This window comes from Pteronotus mesoamericanus, unplaced genomic scaffold (genome assembly GCF_021234165.1).
Source record: "Pteronotus mesoamericanus isolate MK-2021 breed Mesoamerican mustached bat unplaced genomic scaffold, CSHL_Meso_final contig_2, whole genome shotgun sequence".
Taxonomy (NCBI): domain Eukaryota; kingdom Metazoa; phylum Chordata; class Mammalia; order Chiroptera; family Mormoopidae; genus Pteronotus; species Pteronotus mesoamericanus.
Genome location: NW_026555084.1, coordinates 32303982 through 32324348, shown reverse-complemented (window position 1 = coordinate 32324348; position 20367 = coordinate 32303982). Strand labels below are relative to the sequence as shown.

Below are 20367 nucleotides of genomic sequence, written 5' to 3'. Positions count from 1 at the left end.
GTATCAAATAAATGCATATTATTCCTTCCCCGACTCAGATTTAAGAAGTACCTTCATTAAGAATCCCCTCAGAATCTCGAAAAGATATTGGTACACCCATGTTCATGTCAGCATTATTCACAATAGCCAAAAGGTATCCATTGACTGATGAATAAAGAAAATGTGGTATTACATAAAACAATGAAATATCCTTAAAAAGAAAATTCTGACACATGCTACAACACAGGTGAACTTTGAAGATATTACACTGAGTGAGATAAACCAGTCACAAAAAGACAAATCCTGTATGATTCCACTTACATGAGATATCTAAAGCACTGAAGCTCACAGGCAGAAAGTAGAATGGTGGTTGCCAGGGTTAGAGGGAGGGTGAATTGGGAAGTTGTTTAATGGGTAATTTCAGTTTTGCAAGACGGAAAGAGTTCCAGAGAATGGTTGCACAAAAATGTGAACATACTTAACATTATTGAACTGTACAGTTAAAAGTGGTTAGGGTAGTAAATTATATGGTATGTGTATTTTACCACAACTAAAAATAAAAAATAACTACATAAAGAATCCCCACTCAAATAGGCACTTTCATACATTGCTGACTGGGGAATTTGGAAATATCTTGCAAAATTATAAACATTTTTAACTTTGACCCACAATTCCAGTTCTGGAGATTTAACCTACAGTTAGTTGTTTTTGCATACATTCAAAACTGCTTATGTATCTGGTTATGTATATAACTATATAACACTTTCAGCAGAAGAATACTTAAATTAAAAATGTCCATACAACCCTGGCTGGTGTGGCTCAGTGAACTGAGCACCAGCCTGTGTACCAAAAGGTTGCTGGTTCAATTCCCAGTAAGGACACATGCCTGAGTTGCAGGCCTGGTGCAAGAAGCAGCCCATCGATGTGTCTCTTGCGCATCAATGCCTCTCTCCCTCTCTTTCTCCCTTCCTTCCCCTCTCTCTAAAAATAAATAAATTCTTAAAAAAAAAAAAGTCCATACATTTATACAACAGAATAGTATCTAGGTGGAACAAAGAATGAGAAAACTATGTTTTAAAATAGAAGGATGTTGATGATATTAAATGAAAAAATCAAGGATTGATTAAGGGTGCATAACAACCTGCTACCTTTGTCATAAAAAATGTGGGAGGGGGCCACAGAAATTGAAGGTGTTAGGTGGGCAGACACAGTCAGGGTACTTTACTGGTTACTTTTTTTTAAGGTTTGTTTGTTTGTTTATTTATTTATTTAGAGGGGAAGAGAGGGAGAGAAACACCGATGGGTAAGAGATACATCGATGGGTGAGAGATACATCAATTGGTTGCCTCTTGCACGCCCCCAACCGTGGGCCTGGTGAGCAACCCAGGCATGCGCCCTGACTGGGAATCGAAGTGGAGAACTTTCGGTTCACAGGCCAGCACTCAATCTACTGAGCCACACCAGCCAGAACCTGCTTATTTTTTTGTATTTTTGAATCACATGTGTGATTCAAAATTCAATATGAAAATAACATCATTTAGTTCGGCTTAATAGTGAAAAGTGGTTCATCACTATTTTATATCCTTAAGCTTTCTCCTCTAACTAAACTATTCATTTCTTGTTGGGTGAGTGTGGTAACCAACCCCCTAGAAGACCCCCAATAATTCCCACCTCATGGTATTGGTGCCCTTGTGTATTCCTCTCCTACACTGTGTTCCCTGCGTAGTCTCTCCTCCTCTCTGAATCACTCACTCTGGGGGAAGCTAGTAACAACTATGCAGCCCTATGTAAAGGCTCACATGGCAAGGAATTAGGCTTCCCACAAAGAGTCAGCAGCCATGTCAGTGAACCGTCTTGGACAGGGATCCTACAGCCTTCAAATGAGTGCAGTCCTGGCGACATCTTGTTTGCAATCTCGTGAAAGACTCTGAGCCAGAACCACTCCCTGATTCCTTATCCTCTGCGACATAAATGTTTATTATTTTAGGCTGTAAATTTGAGAGTAATTTGTTAAGTAGAATAGATAACTAATACAGAAGAAAATATCCCTCTACAACTCTAAGAATCATGTTTTCAAAAAGGATACTAAGGACACTATAAAAATAATGCTGGATATTAAAATTAAATCCCTATTAAATCAGTAAGACTAGCAGATGATTTCTTCAAATTTTTACAGGTCTATAAAATTCTATATAAAACATATAGAAGCACAATAAACTATGAATCAATAAAAGAAATCACTCCAAAACACAGATCCGGCTACATGAAAAAGGAAACTTTAGCTGTATAACTATAGAAAATAATTAAAATGAAAAACAGATTGAGCCCTGTCTGGGTAGCTCGGTTGATTAAAGTTTTGTCCCAATAGGCCAAGGCTGTAGATTCAATTTCCAGTCAGGGCACATATAAGAAGCAACAATAAATGTATAAATAACAAAAAACAAATCAATGTTTCTCTCTCTCTCCCCCTTCAAAGTCAATCAATAAATTTTTTTAAAAAAGGATGGAGAATATTTACATCAAATGAGATAAAAAGGTAATAACTATAAAACATTAAAATCCAAATAGATAAGTCAACAAAGGACACAGACACAAAGGTCATAAGAAAAAGATAAACAGTAAACTGAAATCACTGTATTAATTAAATCAATCTGTGGTAGCACGATATACCCATTTTATAAAGAAAGAACTTAAAATATCAATGCTATGAAAATTGACTTTACTTTTATCTAAGTGTAGCAAATGCTGCTAGACTCATACACTATTTAGATCTGTGCAAAATGGTACAATCCTTTTGGAAAGCGACACAGAAGTGAGTATACATCAAGAGAGACACAAAAATTTAACCCATTATCCTAATAATTCCACTATCGGCAGTTTTATCCTTATGAAATAATTCCACAGACATTACTATGAAATTAGTAAGGTACCTATCAAGACTTTACTTGTCACTCTAATATCTACTGCACCAAAGAACTTCAGTTATTTCATTACCTGTACTACTGTAACACTTCTGCCCCAAGGCTCTATGTTAAATAAAAAAGCACTTTAAATGTAAAGCTTTATTACTTCTCAACAATTGCTCTGCAGTCCTGGCTGGTGTGGCTCAGTGGATTGGGTGCTGGCCTGCAAACCAAAGGGTCACTGGTTCAACTTCTGGTTGGGGCACATGCCTGAGTTGTGGGCCAGGTCCCCAGTACAGGGCGCATGAGAGGTAACCGCACATTGATGTTTCTCTCCCTCTCTTTCTCCCTCCCTTCCCATCTCTCTAAAAATAAATAAGTAAAATCTAAAAACAAAACAAAACAAAAAAAACACCCCAACAAACAATTGCTCTGCAATTCTTTACATCATGGCATGATGACACTGCTGTTCTTCAGTATACTAATAATTATAAAAATAGATTCAATACACTGTCAATTGAATCAACTGCGATCTTAAAGATATGCCTTTTAACATAAAATTCCACTGACAATTAGGATGGCATTAATGACTTATTTTTACTGGATATAAATATAACCTGCACATCACCTACTTTCACCAGGGATCCCAAAAAGCTCCAATTACAGAATCGAAAGAAATTAGAAATAACAAGGGGAATAATTTACAAAGAAAGACAACCTTCAGACTCTTCCTGGTATATAAGGGGATATCATATAACCAGTAATTATTTTTAATTAAATTCAAAATGGATTTTATCCTTCTAGTAATCTTTAACAGAATATCATATTTTATATAAGGTCACTGGAGATGCAGAAAGAATTTCAGAATGCTTAATAAAGAAATTTCACCTAATACTGGCAACAAACACTAAAATCCGTTTCAATTTATTAAGGGAAAACCACAAGTATGTATGATTTTATTGGTTCTTCCAATAAATTATCTGAAAGTAGAAGCAGTATTTAAAAATTATTATTTGTACTAATTATAAAGAATGTAGATCATATAGAATATATACAGAAATCTCAAAACTCAACAGTAAATAAAAAATCTATTTAGAAAATGGGCAAAATACTTAAATATATTTCACCAAAGAGGACGTACAGATGGCAAATAAGTACATGAAAAGATATTCAAATCATTACTTATCAGGAAAATTCAAATTAAAACAATGAGATATCATTATACAACTATCAAAATGGCCAAAATAGTGACAACACCAAATGACAGTAAGGATGCAGAGAACCTGGATCACTCAAACACCACTGGTGAGAATGTACATGGCACTCACTCTGGAAATGGCCTTGGTGGTTTCTCCTAAGACTAAACATGCCATTACCATGTAATTCAGCAACTGTACAACCGGGAATGTATCCCAGAGAAATGAAAACTCATGTTCATACAAAAACCTACACATGGATGTTCAAAGCACTTTTACTTCTATACAATAACCAAAAGCTAGAATAAGCCCAAATGTCCTTCAACAAGTGAACAGTTAAACAAACTGCAGTATATATGTACCATGGAATACTACTTAATAAAAAGTAATAAAATATTGATAATACTCCATAACTTGGATGAATCTTGAGAAAATTATACCAAAGGAAAAATAACAATCCCAAAAGGCTTCATACTGTATGATTTTATATAACGTTTTAGAAATGACAACATTTTAGAAACAAAGAAACAATTAGAAGTTTGCAAAGGCTAGAGGAGGGACTACCAGGAGGGAGGTGGATATGTTATAAAAGGGCCACAAGAGAGATCCTTGTGTTAGAACTGTTCAGTATCTTGACAGTAGTGGTCCGTATAGGAACATACACAGGTGATAAAAATGTAGAGAACTTAATATACAGCCAAATGAGGACAAGCAAAACTTGGTACATTGAAAACTGTCCTTATAAAAATACAGAATTTTCTTTTGAAATCAAAAAACATGAAAAATCCATATCCTAATTGTAATATTAGATGTTTCTGTAAAACATTACCATTGCAAAAGCAGGCAAAGTATACAAGGGATCTCTCCTTATTCTTAATCTTTTTTAACCTCAAAAATTTCAGTAACAAAAAGAATGGCGATTTATCTACACGCTCGTATGACAAGATGCCCTTAACATACTAACCAAGATATTAAATAATACATCATTCCACTTGTGTTACCAAAAGATTAAGAAAAGGTGCATCGAGACACACACACACACAATTCTCACAGAATGTCAAAAGTGGAGGAGGAGATGAGGAGTGACAGAAAGAGACTTTGACACTCCATTTTTTAATCTGACTTTTTTTTTTTACCATGAATATTATTTTTCTATCTAAAATGATTCCTAATGATTTTTTCAAAAGGCTACATTTGAAATCACTGAAAAAGTTTCAGAAGCAAGTGTACAATGAAAATCAAACCCACAACCAGAAAAAAGGTGGGGTCTCTGAAGAATGGCTTCCCTGAAAACCAGAAGGTACTAATGAAACATATTCATTAAAAAAAGACAAACAGTATAAAGCAACAACGTAATAAAGTTACACCACTTAATGGTTGGGGTACAGAAAGATACTAATCCTCTTGCACAAAGTAAATTCTCCTGATTACCAAACAAAAATGGATCAAATTCCCGATTATTGAACAAAAATAGAAACTGTCAACAGTAGCTAATGTCCTTATCAATTAAGCAAGAAAAGTGTTTTGGAAGAATAGAGAAAAAAGGAAAAATGCAAAGATGTTTCTCAAAATTCACAGCTAACTCATTCAAACTGCACTTGGCTCTTGGCATATAATGGGCTTTGCTTCCTGAGCACCTATTTCAGAACCACCTGTTTCTGAATTAGAAAAAGAATGTAAATTATCTTTTGCACTCTCTCTCAAACAACCCAAGGTACCAGCCCTAATGTAGAAATGAGGAACTGGACCTCGGGGAGATTAAAGGGGCTTCTCTAACTAAATAGGTACTTTGCTGTGTATAATGTGCTCCCGTGTATAATGTGCTCCCATGTATAATGCACACCCATGTTTTTGGCCCAAACTTTCAGGGGAAAAAGTCTTTCGTTTTAACTTTTTAATTCAATTATTTATTTATTTACATTTTGGTACTTGTTTTTTGTATTATAAAGGAACTTTAGCATTTATTTTTGAACATACCATGGTACAAGAAATTTTATGTAACAAATAATTACAAAACACAAGAACAAATACAAGGGATAAGTAATTTTATATGCCAGTAACAAATTTATGATATTTATGCATCATAGAAGGTAGATACAGTATTAGTACTAACCATGTATAATGCACATCCTTATTTTTCCCTCAAAAATTTGGGCAAAAAAGTGCACATTATACACGGCAAAATACGGTACTCAGAGACTGGTCCAATGTAAATCCATGATTTAACATCCATAATTAGGAGACTGAAAGTGAGAACAAAGAGAAAAATGAACACTTGAGAGATGTTAGAAAGCTCAAATTCAAAGGCTTTAGAAATTGAGTACATAAGGCGACGAAGGCAAGAAAAACCTCTTAGGTTTTGAAATTTGATACACTGAGGATGAGAGCTGAGATTCCCCTCATCACCTTCCTCACCTAAAATTTACTCCCCTTTCCAACTCGTATTTCTGTAACAGCGTCATTCATTCCTTTTTTAAGAAAGAAAGGAAGGGGAGGGAAGTGGAAGGGGGAGGGAGAGAGAAGGGAAGAGAGGGAGAAGGGGAGGAGAGAGAGAAACATACATCCATTTTTGTTGCTCCAGTCACTCATTTATGCATTCACTGGTTGATTCTTATATGTGCCCTGACCGGGAATTGAACCCACAATCTTGATGTATTGGGATGACACTCTAATCAACTGAGCTACCTGGCCAGGGTAGCACCATTCATTCTTTTACTCAATAAATATGAGTGTCTAGGACAAAGGAGGCATCAGGCTATACACTGTTAAGATGCAAAGAAATAAAACCAGGAAGATAAAGGCAGGAATAAAGGGGGAGTGTGGAGCAAGGTACCATTAACAAGTCAGTTTGGTTTAACCCAGGATGCCCTGGATACAGCAAGAGGCTTGTTAGGATCAGGATGGGGACTCTATCAAAGAAGTAACTGACTTTGGGCTTTATTTGATAGGCATATGGAGAAAGGAGTAAGGCACTGAAGACAAACCTTGAACCAGAAGCCTACTATTTCTCATTTCAGAGGTCAAAGGTGACTATAAGAAACACAGACTGGAGAGAAAAACTGTATGAGACCAATGATAAAGACCTTCCTAGTACAATGGCAATGAAGAAATGAAAAAAACTGAAGGAATATGTGTAACAGAAATAACATAAAACTTCAACTCTATAAGACAAGGTCTATCTTTATACTTTACATTCTGACAACTCCACTCCTCCCAGATTTCTATCAAAGAATTTAACAGTTGCATATGCTACTCCCTGTTGTATATGGGCATGTCTTTGTTCAAATTATATAACCTCTCTGTGAAGTTCTTCCTGATTACTCCAGGCATACCTCCTTGCACACTCCCACAGTATTCCTTCTGTATCACCTACCAGACCACTTACTATCCTGTCTTGTCATTGATTACTCTTGTCTTCCCCACACAGTAAAGTTCCTTAAAAAACACATAGTAGGGCCCTATCCAGTGTAGCTCAGTTGGTTGGAGTGCCATCCTGTAACTGAAAGGTTGTAGGTTCAATCCCCAGTCTGGTCACAAACCTAGGTTGTGGGTTCAATCCCCAGTCTGGTCACATATGATCATCCCTCCAGCAAGAACAGGAGGTAACCAATTGATGAGGCAGTCAAATGTATTTTGATCATATTAATAAGTAACTCTCTCCAGGGTTTCCAGCCTTGAAATGAACAGGAGGATGATGACATCATTAACACAGAAACACATCTGGCAATAAAAAAGAATCTTGTGCCCTGGCTGGTATGCCTCAGTGGATTGAGTGCCAACCTGCAAGCCAGAGTCATCAGTTCAATTCCAGGTCTAGGGCACATGCTGGGTTACAGGCTGGGTCCCCGGTGTGGGGCGGGGCGCATGAGAGCCAACCACACATTGATGTTTCTCTCCCTCTTTCTCCCTCCCTTACCCTCTCTAAAGATAAATAAAACTTTTTTTAAAATAACATTAAAAAAATAATGATAAATAAAAAGCCTGTCTGGTAATTATACTTCTTGGTCTGAAGCTCGGAAGACAAGAGTTTTCACAGCAGAGTAACTGTATAGTGAATCACTGAAAGTGGAAGAGATTGCAGAGAGTTAAGAAACGAGGAAGAGAGCACACAGTTAAAAAAAGAACTGTTTAAAGGAGTGGCAGTGAAATGCTGCAAATCTAGTAGGATAAATATGGAAGTACGTATCATTTGTGACTTACGTGAGAACAGCTTCAGTAGAGTGGAAGATAAAAGAAGCCAATCCAGAGAGCTTTAAGGAGAGGTAAATAAAGTAGACAACTCTGTCAAGAAATTTACCAGTTAGGGAGGACAGGAATGGATGGAGGTAGAAGAGGGTTTAAGGGGGATAAGTGATAATGGGGAAAAAAAAACAATAAAAAATGATTTAAAAAAATTCACCACTAAAGGGGAAAGATAACTGGAAGGTTACAGGACAGAGGAAGGTTCCCTTAGAATAAAAGGGTGGCATCCTGTTTGCAGGCAGAAAAAGTGATGTGGTGGGACAGGTAGAGAATGAAGATCCCAGAGGGAAAAAGGAAAGAGTAATGAATAAAACAAGGTCCTCCAGCAAGGAGAGTCGGACAGAGAGCAGAATCTGAGAGGTATGGAGACAGGATCAATTTTCGTCTTAGATAATGGGAGGAAGTAGAGAGAATTCCTAGCATGAGAGAACCCTTATGGAAGTTTTTTGGCTCAGGGAGCAACACGACAAGCCCTGGACACCATCCGTACCCATCCCTTTCATTCCTCAAATCTAGGCTCCATTTTTCCTCCAGTCGAGGCAACACCCAAAAAGGGCTGTCAAGGCCTGGCTGGTGTGGCTCAGCGGACTGAGCAACAGCCTGTGGGCCAAAAGATCGCCATTGATTCCATGTCAGGGCACATGCCTCAGCTGTGGGGCCAGGTCCCCCCGCTGGGGTTGGGCAAAAGGCAACTAATCGATATTTCTCTCACACATCGATGTCTCCCTCCCTCCCCTCTTTCCTCTCTCTCTAAAAATAAATAAAATCTTTTAAGTGAAAAAAAAAAGGGGCTGTCAATTTCCCCCTCTGAAATAATCTTAATGGATTTATCCCTTTCCACTGCTGACTCTGCTCATCTAAATTTTAATTATCATTGCAACAGACTCCTGCATCCTAGCCTTGCCTTTACTCTCCTCCAGCCAAAGTTTTCCAAACACAGATTTCATATCACTTTTCCGCTAAAATCCCTCGCCCACTCCCGGTTCCTATCACATCAATACCAAATGCCAGTCTGGATTTCTATGCCCTATTATCTGACTACCTCCAATCTATACAACCTTCTAGAAATACTATGTTCATTTAATTCTCCACATCCAAAGTACCCTTCTAAACCAAGGCCAAAGCCAAGCTCTTCTTCAAAGCCTGACTGCTCTAGGTTTCATCTCTACATTCATCTCCTTAACTGCTTCAACATCAGTAGCACAGAACTTAGTCCAGGAGTGGTTTAATTATTTTCTGAATCCCCAAAATTGTACAGGGCAAATACTGTTAGAAGACCAAAGTATCTATTTTTAAATGGCAAAAAGGAAGTCTATTCAAACGTCCACGCTTCAGACAATATAGCATCTATCTCCACCTAGTGAGGCACTAACTAGGAGTACCATGTAAATCAATTGCAAGGTGAAACTACAAATCTAGCAAAAGGTGCTGTTTCTTAAAGTCACTGTAAATAATAAAGAACTACTCCAATTACAAACAAGGAAAAGATGATCCAGGATCAGGGTGTCCAACCTGCAGCCCACAGGCAACACGTGGCCCAGGGCGGCTATGAACGCCACCCAACACAAAATCATAAATTTACTTAAACCCTTTTTTTTGCTCATCAGTTTTTGTTAGTGTTTGTGTATTTAATGTGTGGCCCAGAGATACCAAAAGGTTGGACACATCTGAATTCTAGGTCAACTAGTAAACAAGTGACAAGGATAATAACAGGAGAGGAGGTTCAAAAGAGTGTTGTGAATACCTAAAGATTAAGAAGAGATAGTGAATGATAAAAAGGAGGATAAAACAAGACTGGCAAAATATCTGTAATTCTTGAAGCTGAGCAGAGTGCACAGGCATTTCTACTATTCTCTCTTCTTTGGTATCTGCTTGAAGTTTTCCATAGTAAATGTTTTTAAAGAAACCCTCACTAAAACTGATTAAGCCCTTAAGTATTTTTATAAGAATTTATCTTCCTTATGATCATGATGAGAAAGTGAAGAAAACTAAGTATGTCATTTCCTTATTGGACAATTTCACTGGACAAAACTTTTTTTTTAATTTTATTTATTTTTAGAAAGAAGGGAAGGAAGAGAGAAAGGAGAGAAACATAGATGTGCAAGAGATCCACAGATCAGTTGCCTCCCGCACGCCCCCAACTGGGGACCTGGCCCACATTCCAATCATGTGCCCTACCTGGGAATGGAACTGGCGACTTTTCAGTTTGCAGGCTGACAATCCACTGAGCCACACTAGCCAGGGCTGGACAAAATTTTTTTTAATCTACTGGATTCTTCCTCCATAATAAATAGTTACCATATAACTAAAATTTGTATAAATGGTTAAAAAAATTATTTTCATAATTCTGAATTTTACTTTTCAATATAAAATCCTAAATAATCCTTTTTCTCCCTATTTACTTGTAAGTTGTTAGTCCCCATTTTACGTATGTTCATTTTTAGCTGTCTTTTTTAGAAAGAGGATCACCAGTACAGTATGTACATCAGATCATCTTAGGGCTGGCTACATCCTAAGAACTATGAGGATCCCCAAATTCATGAATACCGCAATAGCATATGTATTCTCCATAAAATATCTAAGTGAGGAAGAGTAGAAAACAAACAACTACTGCAAATTAGCCTAGTGAAAACACCAGGATTTACTTCAGGCCCAGACAAGTGTCAGAGACCTTCAGAAGTCACTAAAGAAAGCCAAGAGGAAAAAACAAAACAAAACAAGAAGTCAAGAGTACTCAGATAATTCTATGATTTCAGTGGTTTTCAGTATTGTCTCCAGTAATCTCAAGTGCTTTGAAGGTAAATCTACATCTTCTACAATATCCCATTTTTACTAAAAGTCTATGAAGGCCCAATGAAACAATGCAGACCAAAATACTTAATAAACTGGGGTATTGCCTATTTAAACTTGGAGCTCCGAGACCAACCTTCTTCAAGATTTTATCCAGCACCTACAATGTATAAAGCTGTATATGCACATGATACTATGTACAATGGCAGGAATCAGACAATATCAACTCAATTAAATATAAAAGCACCAGGTCAGGATTATTAACTATACTGACAATCATTTCACATCACTGTATGAGAAGAATATAATTGAAGAGGCTGCTCATTTATTACAGAAGGCAAACAGTCTGCTTATAGCTAAATATACAAAACAACAGACAATATGGTCTATTATGTATCTTTATCTAATTCCAACCATGGGGTTTACTATCCTAATAACTACTATTACTTTTGCCAAGTGTATCTTATTCTATCACAGTATTACACACAAGATAAATGACGAACAGCATTTGCGAAGGATTTTCTAAAATTTCCAGCCCTGAGCACAGGACCCAATCCAAAGTTAAGTGCCCTATAACGGCTGCATCAATGAAACAACTGTGAATAGTCTGAACACATCAATAGTGTGTAGCTATATACAATTTTTCATTATACCTTCCCCAAGCTACACTAGTCAGCTAAATTTGCATTTTGAGATTGACTTCACTTTTTTAAATCCTCAGTTAAAAAATATCAAAGGCAAAAATCAAAGCAATAGATTTCATCCACAACCTTGAATCAAAGGCCTAAAAGAATAAATTAAAGATACTTGCTTTTTCAAGCCCACAGAGCCTTTGAACAGTTTAGATTTTCTGCCTAAAAAACAGTTCTACATTTATACAACTTTGCTAACTTCCATTTTAGATGCATAAGATATTGTCTATAGGCTCCAATATTTTCCTTTTTTTTTTTTTTGACAGAACCAATACTCCACTGATATCTCTTTGATGAGAATCAAAGGTGAGATTACTACTTCTATTTGTATGCTTCTAGAGGACCACCTATCTCCACCGTTTTACCTACATTTTCATGTAAATACAAAAGCAAAACTATATTGGGGAGGCAAAAGTAGGTTTACAGCTGTCTGTATGAAAAATACAATTTATAAATGACAATGCAAGAATACACTGTTTCGTATACTCACAACTGTAAACCTACTGTGTGTGTGTGTGTGTGTGTGTGTGTGTATATATATAATAAATGCCAATGTAAACCCAAGAAAAAGGATTTGTCTGAGCTGCCAATAGGTTGCCAACACAGCTTATCCACTCTAAATCTAGGACAATACAGGCTCAAGATAACTACCAAAACAGAATTTTTAAATCTACAACTGCCAAGAGAAACCAAGAAGTAATGAAGCATATTTAAGATATGAATCAATAGAAACAAAAGCGACACACCCACTTTCTCCTATTGTAACTCTAAAGAACAGCAGGGCTACATGGTAAAGTGGATATTTAATGCACTCAAAACAATCACCACACACCATAAAATTCCAGTTAAATCTTAACATAGTATTTCAGAAACATTTGTTAGGGGGAAATCTGACTGATGTCTAAGAAGTCCAACTCATCTTAACTACTTTCAATTTATGCACAAAATGGACTTCAACCTGAAGCAAGAGTCGCCCATCAACTAAGAAAATAAGCCATGCCCTATGTGGAAACAAGACTCCAATGAATTGATTCACCTGTAACTCACAATACCAACAAGCCAAAACCCACTTCAAAAAAACAAAAAACAGAAAAAACTAAATAAATGTATACCTCCATTTTGAAAAATTAAATTTGAACTAAATCAAATGCCCTTAAAAGTTTAACTTAGTCCTCAAAGGAGGGTTCATTGGGAATATCTATACAGATAAATTTAAAAATCAAAGCAAAAATTTACCCAAAACCTTATCATTAGCAATAGGCCTTCAGCTGTGAAGTGATAAGCAACCAAAAACCAACTAGTTATGTTTCTCTTTAAGTTGCCTGTATATATATACATTTATGTATATATTTAAGTTGTACCAAAAACTGCTTACAAATTGCAATTCCTGTGAAGTAGATGATGATGAAGTTCCAGGTAATTCTAGCATGTTTCCTAATGTACTGGTACTGGAGTCTGGATCATCCTGAAAAGATAAATTTATTGAGTTTAATTGCTCTTCTACGGTAACGTTTGTATCTCCTAGCGAAAAGGGGGCTGGGAGAAGGGCTGCTTTTTCATTGCTGCCGTCCACTTCATTTCTTTGCTTATTTTTCTGTGTTTCAGTTTGAGGAGCTAATGGCAAGAATGGCGATTTGACTGCACCATCTCTACTCTCTGGTGTGCTGTCTTGTTCATTTCCCATGGCCACGTCTACACCATTCTCTGATTTAGGCTCATAATTGCAGGTGGCATTGGTCTGAGTTTCCTCAAAGATCTCCTCTATACTCTCATCCTTTGTGACTGGCTGTTTTGGGTCCATTTCAGAATCTACATCTGCATCGTCCACACAAGTAAAATTCTCAAAGTGCAGAAAGCCATTCTTGACAGTCTTTGTTACTTTTACCTGGAGTTCGGGGGAGTTATTACAAGAGAGTTCCTGTTTCATAGCAAGTGCTGTTGGACCACCAGGACTCAAGGAAGTGCAAACAATTGGCGACTGAGCTCTTGAATCACTGTTTTCAGGGTCTTGAAAGGATTCTGATCCATCTGCAGACCCATTTAAATACTCTACATTGATCATGGAGGCCAAATCCTGTAGTCTCCGCAGTGGAATGTAACAAGATGGAGAATCTTGTCCATAAGCATTTTGGGATGTTCCACTGGCAGTCGATAACTGCATAGTACACCCATTAAGTGGCTCAGAAAAATTGGATTGACCATTACCGAAAGGGCTGTCCTTGTCTTCAGGGGCATCTAAATTCACTGGATTGGAAAAGGGCAGCAGACAGTTTCTTCTAGGTAGTTCACAGGTCTGATCCATCCTGCGCCAGCATCAACCTGGAATCCAAAACACAGCAATTAATCTGAGTTAATAGGCCATTTGACTCTTATCTTCAAAATGGCAGCCACTTCTCAAGGCCTAGTGGCCTCGATGCCTTTCTGCTGCACTTCGATGGGCAGAAAAGTTCCCCAGCTGATGATGGAAAAATGGCCTCAGTAAGCCTTCACAAACTCCATCTTCCTGGAGCTGGGCAGATCTTGCCACATGGAAACATCCCGTCCCTTTTTCCTGCACTGCAGACTGGTGGACAGTTGGGCTGAACTAAAATTAAAATCCTTTTGGCAGTAAAAATTCCAGCATCTCAAATAGGAATCGTCTTCCTCCTCCCTCGCTGAGGATCCAGCGGCTGGATCTCCCGAAGGGAGAAGGAAGTGGGGTTCGAGACGGGGGTCCCAGACGCTGCACAAAAAGGTTACCCACCCCCCCTTCCCGGCTCGATCGGGCGCAGCGGTCACAATAGCGCTGCAGCCTGCGCCCAGCCGGCGCCGGAGCCCTCGCAGCGGCCGTACCCAGGCCGCGGGCCAGTCGGCCGAAGCGGGTGCACCCCGAAGCTCGCCTTCCTGACTGCAGGCCGCCTGGGTCCACGGCTGCAGGGCCCAGAGGCTGAGACGCCGCAGGGGGAGAAACGGAGGCAGCCGGTGAAGCCAAGTCAGGACAGCAGCAGCTGCTGCTACAGCTTGACAAACATGGCTGCTGCCGACGCCGCCGCCGCCTGCCCGGGCCGCGCTCCTTCCCGCAGCCGCGGCAGCACCTCCTGGCCGAGCCGATTGCACTCATCAATATTCAGCAGCAAGCAAAGTTTACTGCGGGAGGGCTGCCGGCCCCGCGCCCCGCAGCCGGCTACCTGAGGGGAGGCAGAGGCCGAGGTGCGCGCGGGAGGCCGGCGGGGCACGGGCCGTGCCGGGAGGAAGTTCGCGGTAGCCCAGCTGGGTAGGCCTGAGCCCGGCTGGTAGTGACGAAGGAGGAGGGGGCCCGCGGCTGCAACGCCGCCGGCCACCAACCCCGCGCCGCACCCGGCCCTCCCCCGCGCCCCTCACCTCACGGCCACCACCATCTTCCCCACCCGGCCGCCGCCTCCCTCTTCCTCGTGCCCGCCCGCCGCCCACCTCAATGCACTAGTTACCGTGCCCCGCGCCCCCTCCCGGGCCGGCTGGGGGGAGGGGGTGACCCTCATTACACTGGGGCGCGAGCGGAGCGGTGAGGAGAGAGCGGAGCCGCTCGCCGCACCCCCCTCCCCCCGCGTCTCTCTTCAGGGGAGAAGGCAGCGAGCGCGACCTGCCCTGGCCTAGTCCGCCGCCACCTCCTCCTCCTCACACCCCCACCGCGCGCGCCCCCGCGGCGGCGGCGGCGGCGGCGCGTGCGATCGAGCGCCTCGCGCCCGCCCGCGTGCGGCTGGGCCCCGAGTGCGCGCGCACCCCTGCCCCCACCGCGCGCGCCCCCTCGCCTACTCTTCGGGGTTCAGGGCGGGTGAAGTCGGGCTCGCGAGCGCGCCGCCCAATCAGCGGAGCCGCCGCTGCCTCCCCCTCTCCCCTCCCCCTGCGCGCCCGCTCGCGGCCGGGGCCTACGGGCGGCCCGACCGCCCGGGCGGGGCCTGAGGCGGTCTCCCCAGGGGCCTCACGCGCCTCCCTGGAGAGTCGGGGCCTGCGGGCGTCGTGGGTGGCACTCCGATCCCCTCACCTACCTCGGGGCGCTGCGCTGGCCCCGGGCTGCCCACAGCACCAACACCCTACCCGTCTCGAGCCCCAACGCCGGCGGCACCTGGCCTGGCTGAGGCCTGTCCGACCGCCCCGCCAGCCCTGCTCGGGCCCGCGTCAGTCCCGGCCTCCATCTTAGGTTACAGCCCGGGCTCCCCATCCACTGGGCACCTGCCCTCAGCCCGCTCTGCTCGGCCCGAGGCCAAGGCAACCCCCCTCCTACCGCGGGGCTCACCTGGGGGCTCGGGCTGGGGTCTTCGAGGCCTCAGGCCCCGAGCAGGCACGGCCGCAGGTGAACCCCCTTGCTCGGCCGCACCCCAAACCCACACCACCACCACAGACCAAGCAGAGCAGGAAACAAAATGGAGGCAGCAGCTCGGGTCTGCCTTCCCGAGCCAAGCCAGTGCAGCCCCAGGGCTCCCTCCTGCCGCAGGCCCGACGCCCGCGAGGCAGGGGGCTGGCTCGTCCTGGGCGCCGCGAGCAGCCGCCGTAGAGCAACGCAGACAGGCTGGGGACTCGGCCCTGCGGGCCCCACAGCCCCTCACCCACCACCCCTTCCCTTCCCCCTCCCCCCCATTCCTCTCCCTCCCCCCTGCCCGGCCTTGAGGGGTGAGCGGCTACCGGGAGCCGGGTCGGGTCGGGTTACCCGCCTGGGCACTGCCCGCCCAGCCGTGGCCTCGGCTGGGAGATGCGGCCGGGCGACCCCCGCGCTGAGCCCACCCCCCGCACCCGAGCTGGGCTGCAGCCTGACAGCGCGCCCGCACCTCGAGGTGCGGCCCCCGCCCAGTGAGGCCGAGTCCCGAGCCCGGGCCCTGCCGGGACGAAGGTCCCTCGCCACCCCCAAGGCCCAGGGGTCCTCGCTGCCTCGGGCGGGGCAGGGGGAGCGCTGGGGGAGGGGTCCACTAATCCCTGCACCGCCTCCCGCGCCTAGTCTGGGTCTGGGCCTGGCACGGGGACTCGGGCCGCGGGCGCGGGCGGGCGTCGGTCGATGCGTGCGCGCGGGATGGGGGACGCGGGCTCCGGGCCCGGAGGGGCCGCACCTCGCACCGCAGACGCTGCAGTTCTCAGCACCCAGGCAGATGGCCCTCTCGTGCCACCAGAGCCGGGCGCAGGCCGCCTGCTCAGCAGCCCGGCTCCCCGAGGAGCGCGCGCCTCGCCCTTGAGGGCCGGGCACCGGGACCCCGGTGGAATTGTGCTGGGAGGGCGGATCGCCGGGCTGGCCCGGCCAAGTCTGCTGGCCTAATCCCCGGCCTGGGGCGCTCTGCTCTCCCGCGCCCCGGACTTCAAGGCCTGCACCCAGCGCCCGCGGCCCCGCAGCACCGGCCTAGTGCGGCCACGGTGCGTTCAGTCATCCAAGAACGCACAAGGACAGGTCCGGGAACCCAAGCCTAGGTTGGCCGCGCAACTCCAGCCCCCCAGGCCCTTCCCCCAACCCGGTCGGACCCCCTGGGCTTGCTCCTCAGCAGAAAGCTCACCTCGGGAGCTAGCCGGTCCCTAGAGTGTTAAGTGCATCCTCACTGTTCAGAGAGAGCCACAATCGACAGCCATTTAAAAATTTAAAGAAAAAAAAAAAAATCCCACCTCCTCCAGAAAGCCTTCAGTGATTAGAGTTAACACCATCTAAAAGCTGAGAGCACCGCCCTCGAGAGCCACGTGACTACCATTCCTCCCAGGGCTTAGTAACTGTACATAATTATTGTATGTGGAGGGACTACCCACAGCCCTTCTGTTAACCTGTGAGCCCACCTGGGAGAAAGGCCACCTTTGGCATTGACGTACACGGCATCTGAGCAGAAGTCCCTCCAGCCTTCCTCACCTGCACCCTGGCCAGGCTCGGAGCTCAGTCCAGCGGTGAAGGCATCGTCTGGGTCCTTGGCCCACAGCAAGTGCTGGGGCGCAGACCCTGCCAAGAGCAAGCAAGCTTTCTCACAAGGAAGGTGCCCCCTGGAACCAGAATGATGAGGGACCAATGTTCCCCAGGGTGCCTCCTTCTGTGGAAGAGAATGAGGTCCCCTGGAGGTTCTTAGGAGCAAAGTCAGGTTGGCAGTGTCCTGCATGCTGGGACCAGCCAGAAAAGAGCTGCGTCTACACCCTAGGGTCCACCCTCAGGGACCATCAGCCCTTTGTCCTGCTAAGGAGTTACTCCAACTAACTCCTCTGGGCAGTTCAGTGGGGAGGCTCTGGCTGGTTCCTTCTTCACACCTAATAATTTGAGTCAATTATTTCTGACTGACAATTATCCCCTGCTAATTGCCCCAATTCATCAAGATTCCTCTCAACCCTTTACTTTCCCATGGGCCATCCTGAGGGCCTGGGAGCTGCCACTGTAGGGCCTTGAGCCAGACACTTAGACCCAAACCTCAGTTTCCTCCCCTGTGGCTTTCCATCCACGGGGCAGCTGTGAGGATCCCATAAGGTAAAGGTAAGTGTTAGGGGCCTTCGGACTAAGCGCTTAATGAGTGCTCCATTTAGGAACCATTTCCTGCATTCCAGGCAGAATGCTGGGTGCTGGGGAAATAAAAGATGAGATGCCTGCCTCAGGAAGCCCCAGGCCTCAGAAAAAGTCAAGTAAAGGTGCCAAAGTGTGAAGAGGGGCTGGGCAGTGGGTCCAGAGGTAACCTCTGGACATCGCCGGCCTGCAGAAATTCCTCATTCCAACCTCCCAGGCCCCGTGGCAGAGGAGTTGGGGCTAGAGAGGGACAGGGCACTGAGCATGAGCAGGTTCCTTACTGATGGATCCAGGGGAGAAGACTGGAACCCACAGAAAAACTCTGGGACTTCCCTGGGGTGACCTCAGCAGGCCCTTCCTGCCTCTTAGAGTAGAACTTGGCTGCCGAGGTCTCAACCGTAGCAGCCCCCTCTGGAGACTCCCAACACAGCAGGCCCTGGCCGGTCACCTCACATGTGCCAGGACTGGGCTGAGGAGACCCAGAGGGCCACACGCTCTCATAAGAACACTGGCTCCCAAAGTGGCTGAAGAAGGGATGGGGCTCTGTCTTGCCCTCCTCACCTCACCTCAGGGACCTTTTCTGGGCCTCCCATCCTTAAGGCAGATTAGAATCAGTAAATACTTGCTGAGTCTGTGTTGTGTATTAGACACAACACAGGGCATTTGACGTGCATTGCTTCCTTTAACTCTTTTAGTGGCCATGTGAAGAACTGAGGTCTGAAAGATTAAGCCCTTGTACAAGGTCTCAGAATGCTAATTGTCACCTGGTGAGACTGGTCTAACATTTCTTCCTCTTACCCAGCATCCCTCTCAACAGTGTACATGAGAAGGCCCAGCACCAGGTCTCACCCACAGGTGCTGAGGAACTGGAGTGCCAGGCAAAATGACATTACTTTAGCCTCAGTTACCTCATCTTTAAATTGTGGTTGCTGAGAATTCCTACCCTGCTGGCGTAGATACCTGTCCAGACATTTGGCCAGTTACAGCGACCCCTTTTTTCTTAGAACTGCCCCCCTTTCATTCATTCATTCATTCAGTGGATACTTACAGAGCTCCCTCTGACAGCCTTATGGGAAGGATGGATAAGTAATAACAAAGTAGAGAGCTGAGCAATGAGAGAGAAGCCAGAGGTGCTGACAAGCTGGGGAGACCTCCAAGAAGTAGCATTGCGGGGGGCGGGGTCCTGAATCATATGCACAAATAGCCTGGAAAGTAGGGGACGAAGGAGAGGTTCCAGCAGAAGAGTCCAAAGGAACAGCAGGCTTTGGAGGAACTGACCATAATTCAGTGTGGCCAGAAGCTGGGGGTGGGAGGCAGAAAGAGGCCTCAGAGAGGACAGGAAAGGCCACATGAGCCTGTCAGTGAAGGGCCTTGTTGGTCAAGTTAAAGAATTTAGGCTTTATCTGGAGGGTAGTAGGGAGCCATGGAAAGTTAAGGAGCCAGTTCAAGCTTGCATCTGTGCAGTGGAAAGCCTACTCCAGCAGTGTCCAGGAAAGATTGATCCCATCTCTGGAAACAACCCTGGCCAGGGCCTGGCCTCAAGATATGACAGGATTGTCTCGTCCCAGTAAAAGTTGGGGCTGCTCCTCCTCCGTGCCCCTACTCCCCAGGACACCTTCTGAATGAATCCAGAGAAGGACACTATTGCTCCCCCTATTTTCCAGGGAGAAAGAATCACTTATTCAGAACTGAACTCCCAACGCAACACCTGGTGCAAGTTCTTTGTCCCCGCTGGACAGAAGCAGCATCTGCCTTCCAAATAAACAACCAGGTCTTAGGAGAGTCATGGAGGCCTTTGGTAATCGATCACAAATGCTGGTGAACACCATAACCGTCCCTTCCGGTGGGTCCAAGAGCTGTGTCCTTGCCTCCCACCGCACACACACCCAGGGGCTTCCCCAGAACTGAAGCGGGCTTCGACTTAAGATCGAGGAAGGCCTGGCCACATCTGAAGCCATGTGGCCCTCCAGCAAAGTTTATTTCCTGCCCCAAATACCGCATTTCTGTCTGCTAACCTGACCATATAGCCCCAGCCCCAAGGGCTCAAGTTTCCACCTTCAAGTATTTTTTGCCTCAGACATCCTCTTTTGAAAGCCCTG

The 20367-nt window shown here is 44.7% G+C and overlaps 2 protein-coding genes across 8 annotated transcripts in view; one reads left to right on the top strand and one right to left on the bottom strand.

The window, feature by feature from the left end:
• The window catches only part of NSD1 (nuclear receptor binding SET domain protein 1), a 144610-nt gene extending 128396 nt beyond the window's left edge, over positions 1 to 16214 (bottom strand). Inside the window, exons 1-3 of one of the 7 annotated variants that reach the window (XM_054568539.1) lie at positions 15249 to 15428; positions 14008 to 14121; positions 13178 to 13267 (exon numbers count right to left, since the gene is read on the bottom strand). In XM_054568539.1, coding sequence (XP_054424514.1) covers positions 13178 to 13267; positions 14008 to 14037 — 120 coding nt within the window. In that variant the 5' untranslated portion in view covers positions 14038 to 14121; positions 15249 to 15428. Of the gene's footprint in view, positions 1 to 13177; positions 14122 to 14634; positions 14761 to 15231; positions 15429 to 15573; positions 15597 to 15806; positions 15907 to 16054 lie in introns of those variants that run through there. The other 6 variants (XM_054568535.1, XM_054568537.1, XM_054568538.1 and 3 more) reach the window with 6 other exon arrangements.
• On the top strand, positions 14183 to 16982 carry LOC129066338 (atherin-like). The gene is made up of 5 exons (XM_054567869.1): positions 14183 to 14280; positions 14487 to 14918; positions 15379 to 15901; positions 16001 to 16308; positions 16427 to 16982. Exons 1-5 carry the CDS (start codon positions 14183 to 14185, stop codon positions 16980 to 16982), a joined length of 1917 nt encoding a protein of 638 aa, XP_054423844.1.
• The last annotated feature ends 3385 nt before the right edge of the window (positions 16983 to 20367 follow it).

Coding starts and splice junctions, on each gene's coding strand:
- LOC129066338 (XM_054567869.1), top strand. CDS start 14,183: ATGGCAGCCACTTCTCAAGGCCTAGTGGCCTCGATGCCTTTCTGCTGC. Junction 14,281..14,486: donor ATGATGGAAAAATGGCCTCA/GTAAGCCTTCAC, acceptor GATCTCCCGAAG/GGAGAAGGAAGTGGGGTTCG. Junction 15,902..16,000: donor ACCTGGCCTGGCTGAGGCCT/GTCCGACCGCCC, acceptor ACCTGCCCTCAG/CCCGCTCTGCTCGGCCCGAG.